Source organism: Egretta garzetta, unplaced genomic scaffold (genome assembly GCF_000687185.1).
Source record: "Egretta garzetta isolate BGI_Z169 unplaced genomic scaffold, ASM68718v1 scaffold45, whole genome shotgun sequence".
Taxonomy (NCBI): domain Eukaryota; kingdom Metazoa; phylum Chordata; class Aves; order Pelecaniformes; family Ardeidae; genus Egretta; species Egretta garzetta.
Genome location: NW_009260028.1, coordinates 10,691,968 through 10,697,065, shown reverse-complemented (window position 1 = coordinate 10,697,065; position 5,098 = coordinate 10,691,968). Strand labels below are relative to the sequence as shown.

The window sequence follows — 5,098 nt, the reverse complement described above, 5'->3', positions numbered from 1 at the left end:
ATTTAAAAGACAGGTAGACGAGGTGCTTAGGGACATGGTTTAGTGGTGGACAGGTATGGTTGGACTCGATCTTAAAGGTCTTTTCCAACCAAATGATTCTATGATTCACCAGCAGCATTTTAGCTTGATGGTAAATTTCCACACTACATTGCCCTGTCATTCTGCCTGTCTGCTTACCCCATTGGCATAGAGCCAGCACACCTTTCACTCAGAAACAGGTATAACCTGTGATATTGTTCTGATCATTGTTTCGTTAAACTGCCCAAAAGAAAAGGATTTAAGTAGGCAAAAATGGAACAGAAGTGCGATGGGGGAAAGGGTGGGAACAGACAAGACAAAATGCCAAGAGACAGCATACCTAAATCATTCCAGAGTTACGCTACTACGAAACCCCAGCAATTTATAAGAAACACATGTAAGCGATACAGACCTATGAAGTATTTGCCCATTTTTAACCCAATTCTGCTGTTTCAGTGGACTCCCTAATACAAAAATATTTCTGATTTGAAATCTTCTCCAGGGTCTATTCCATATAGATAGATAGATCAGATAAAGATAAAGCTGCTCTCTTTGAGAAGAAATAAAAATGACAAAGAGCCTATTTCATTGTCAGTTAAATAAACAAGAAATGCATACATAGGAAACGGCTAATCAAATGTCTGAAACTCCTCCCCACGTTAAGGGAGTTAGAAGAAACCTTAGAAGCCAGCAGCAGTGCTTTTAACCTACATATGCTCTTCGTCGCTATGCCATGAGCATCCGCGTGGGCTTGGGAAGTGTATTTTTTTCCCCCCCCCTACTGTGCAGTCCTTACCTGCCACCCCCGTAGGAAAGGCTACCAAGCGTTCCAGCGGAGCAAGCCATTTGCTCGGAAGCACTGTAACTGGCTCTGAATAGTACTTCCAAATGAGAGAGATCATCAAGGCAGCCTGGAATTGAAATTTTTATTAGCTCGGATAATAATATACATCAAAGTACATTTCCACTGCTATTTTGAAGAAGTAAATCACAAATTCTAATGAAAGGGAATAGGTTTTTTGTTATTTTACATTGTTCTCAAGAAGGTTCAAAATATTTTTAAACTTAGTATGACTGTAGCTTCATACACAGCATTAAGATGCAGCAGTGAGACGCTGGAAAATACAGCTTCCTTTTGAGACCCTGGTTCAGGTCTAGCATAGACAAACATAGTAATAGTCACTGTTAAATTTTGATGACTGTTTTTAGCCATAATCCTTGCCTGCTAGGAGTCCAACGAGCTTTAACGTTACTCTAACGAGATCTTCAGGTTGACCACTGTCATCCTTACTAGCAGATAATTCTTTGGCATCAAGCCTGAACTACAGAGAAGATCTGATAAGGCACTGTGGCAAAATCTGCAGCAGCTGTAGGTGGAGATTTGCATCCTCATCAAAAGCATGTTTTGTTTTCAAAAACATAAGCAAAATATATTTACAGGTATCAGAACTTCCCGGGGTCCACTGCCATATATAAATGAAAAAAAACCCCAAACAACAACCAAACAAATAGCGATGAAAGAGCTGAGACAAACACCTATCTTGTCGTCTTAAAACCAGAAACACAGAGCTAAAGTGAAACTCAAAACTCCTTCCATCCACCGCTACCAGACCTTATCAGCAACATCTCTCCCTTCTGTGTCAAGGAACTGTTTCAGTTTGGCATGCCCTGTGTCACTGGAATGTTTTGAACACTGGTGTAACTAATCATCAGCCAGTAAGCGCAGGAGAGAATGGTAATGCTACTGAGGATTTGCTTTAGTAATTTTTATTCATAATAAAGTATGTACTTACTTGTAAGATGTAGAACACAATATTTATAACCCACTTTATTTTGGCTAATTGGGCAGTTCGCGCTTTCACTGTTAAGAAAAAAAGAAATGACTCTGCATTATTTATAATAGTGAATTACACTTACATAAAACTATTAACATATTAATATTTCACTCTTCAAATCAGGACATCACACTGTTTAAAAATCTCATTTCAAATGACTCATAGCTATATTGAAAGTACCCTTCTGCAAGAAAGCGTTAGGTCTGTATCACACCATAGTTTCTTATTAATGCTACTATGAAGAGTCACAAAACACTGATATCCTACACAGAGGAATGTCACAGGTATTCAAGAGCACTATTCCCAAATGAGAACAGTAACTGTGGTTACTCACTTCAGAACCTGCTTCGGGTGAAGCACAAAGTACATTTTTTCCCATTCCTAAAAGGGGAGAACGATGGGCTTTAGCAGATGTGCTTTTTGCCTTACTTCATTCAGGAACACAGCTAAGGCTGGTTCCTTCACTGAAGGAATCTTGGTCAGGTTCAGTATTAAAACCTCTGGTGCCCGCTCTTCTTCTCTTTCAGTACCACAAACCAACATAAAGCGTCCCAGGGAAGACGGCACATCTTCAAACATGACGCTGGCCTAAAGTTTTCTAAAACAATGTTGTTGGTTGCCAAGCAAACTACTCCAATCTAGTTTAACTGAAATTATTGGGTTAAGAGTTATACCACTGAAAGCAATCCAAAGCTGACAGTCCTAAGTACCATCCTTTCTCCAAACAAGGAGCCTACAAACATCCACCCATTCCGCACGGAGGAGGCGGACAAAGCAAGGAGTCTCCTACCCTCTTCAGATCAGTTAGCGCATCTGGGCCAAGGCAAGAGCAAAAGCTCTGGTGCCAAAGGTTTAGCTGTACTTTCTACCATGAGATGACAGACTATACTACTACAAAATCCTAATGGAGGCAAAGCACTACAGCTTTATCGCAAAAGCTGCTGCCTAAGAGCAGAGAGGACTGCAAAGCGGCAGGACAGCTCTCATCTGGTTACCTTACAGATCAGCACTTTCCCTCTAGCATTTTGTGGCACGCCAACCAAAGAGCCCAAACCAAGCAACGCATCCTTTTGCAGTGAAGAAATGCAGCAGAAGACCGCCCCATCATACTCAAAACATGACTCAGTGATGAGCATCACGGAGAAAGAGTAATTAATTACACAGTGAGGCCCAGGAAATTCCTCGTGAGAAAAATTTCACGTCTAAATCACTCCCTTATCAGTGTATGCAGAACTATGCACAACTGAAAGATAAAAGCAAGCTCTCCAAAAAGTTTAAAGAAAAAAAAAAAAAGGAACACTGGAAACGTGCAAGAGAGGGAAGAGAAAATTTGAAGGAGAAGTACACTTAAAATTGAAAGCACTCTTGACAAAATGTTTTTCAGAAACTAGGAAAAGGAGCAAACACTCTACCATGAGTTTTAAGCTTGTCGGTCATTTTGTTAATCTTTCTTTCCAGACGGGCATATCTAGCAAACTCATCCATCATACTAATGGTCGAGAGTTCTTGCTTCATGTTCTGAATTTCAGCTCTCATTTGGGATTCCTGCTCTGCATCCTTTTGTAACAATCTGGATATCTAAGAAGTAAAGAAACAGTATCAGTTATTTATCCAGAATTCCACTGATTTTCTTTAATATGCATAAAGTACCATCTCCTGTTTATATACTCAAAAGCCCCCCACAAAAAAAGGCCCTTTCATTAGGACATGGGAATACCTCGGCTTAACATTTGCAACACATTCTAAAAGCCAAAGAATTTTAGCTCTCTTGTTCTGACTAAAGCAAGCAAAAAAAAAAAGGGGGGGGGGGCGAGGTGTCGATTGTAGGGCAGCGATTTTCAACTTTCCTAAGTACAGTTAACCGCCTTCTGCTTCTCTATTTCTGCTTTCATCTCCCCACGCTCTGAGACTGTCCAAACCTCCCTGGTCCTGCCTGCCACCGCACCCCCCAGCTGAACTGCTGCCCTCCCTCCTTGTAGTTCTCGGTAGGTGCAGGAGAGGAAGGACCAGGGAAGCACTCCTCTTCATCACTGCTCTTCCCAGCTCCAGCAATGCTCCTTTAACTCATTCACCATTCTCAGGCTCCAGCAGCCTCAGCAAGGGTCTAAACTAATTAACGTGGAAAACTTTACTGACTGAGGCCCAGTTTTAGGCCTCACCGGTAACGCGTGGCTCGACAGTGGGGAATCACTCCTCCAGACTGCAGATTGCCTAGTCAGGGGGCTGCTAGAAACACAGGCGTTGCCACGCTGGCTGAGGGCTGCGACCCAGCCAGTGCAGTGTCTTGTCGCTGTCTCAACCCGGACACGCGAATTTGCATTAGTTATTTTTCTTACACCTCACCCATGCACTTAAATGTGGTTTTCTTATAAGACCTTATTGGTTTCTTGGCTAAAATTATTTCCTCCTGACAGAAATGTAAAAAGGTAATCATACGTCATCTTAGCAGAGGTTTTCTCCCCTTCTTTTGGCTTTCCTACTTTCTTTTCACAAGGCACCACCTGCTCGTTGGTTCACAAACCCCCCCTTACCATAGAAATGAAGACACAGAGAACACAGAAGCTTTTTCTTGCTGTGCCTTCGCACACTTTGCTAGCTTTCTCAAGACACGTGCAACTTTTTTCCCCCCCTCCCCAAACGATGTTCCCAGTACTGTAGTCAACGAGAACACCACCCTACTTTCTGCCGGGAACCTCACCAGAAAGCTGAGCAGAGATTTTCATCTATAGTAACGCCGAGTTCAGCTTCCCAAGTTGCTACGTGTAATTTATGTTCCAGAGGATTTTTATCTGTTACCGAACAGCACGCACTGATCCTGGGTGACAGCGAAGCCGCTTGCGCGGAAGAGTAGAACAAGAGGTGTTTTACCGTGCTTGCTCACAGGCAAGCTTATTTGGGCAGTCACAGAGCGTACTGCTCCGTAGCTCTGTTACCCACGCTTCCGCAGAAACGCCAAAGATGAGAGCGGGGGGCACCCTGATCAGCGGCTGAGACCTCAGGGCTTCTCCTACACGGCCCTAACTCCTCAACCTCACTATCCACTGAGCTCCCTCCCCAACGAGGGGGGTGTCCACCTCTGGAAAACATAGAAGACTGAGCAAAGCCGCCCTTCATAACCCCGACGCGTCCTAAGGGCTGGAGCCTCCGGAGCATCCTTTGAGGAGGCGCTGGGCAATGAGGGAACTCGTTACGCAGAACCTCGCTTCGAAGGCCCGCTTAATGGCGGCTGCTGGAGCCACCCGCGG

General features: G+C 43.6%; 2 protein-coding genes across 2 annotated transcripts in view; one reads left to right on the top strand and one right to left on the bottom strand.

Moving 5' to 3' along the window:
* The window catches only part of GET1 (guided entry of tail-anchored proteins factor 1), a 6,514-nt gene extending 3,082 nt beyond the window's left edge, over nucleotides 1-3,432 (bottom strand). Inside the window, exons 1-3 of the mRNA XM_009640999.2 lie at nucleotides 3,266-3,432; nucleotides 1,812-1,879; nucleotides 815-929 (exon numbers count right to left, since the gene is read on the bottom strand). Coding sequence (XP_009639294.1) covers nucleotides 815-929; nucleotides 1,812-1,879; nucleotides 3,266-3,389 — 307 coding nt within the window. The 5' untranslated portion in view covers nucleotides 3,390-3,432. The remainder of the gene's footprint in view (nucleotides 1-814; nucleotides 930-1,811; nucleotides 1,880-3,265) is intronic.
* A 1,061-nt stretch (nucleotides 3,433-4,493) lies between these two features.
* The window catches only part of HMGN1 (high mobility group nucleosome binding domain 1), an 11,517-nt gene continuing 10,912 nt past the window's right edge, over nucleotides 4,494-5,098 (top strand). The window contains exon 1 of the mRNA XM_035896428.1: nucleotides 4,494-4,502. Within this exon, the coding sequence (XP_035752321.1) occupies nucleotides 4,494-4,502 (9 nt within the window). The remainder of the gene's footprint in view (nucleotides 4,503-5,098) is intronic.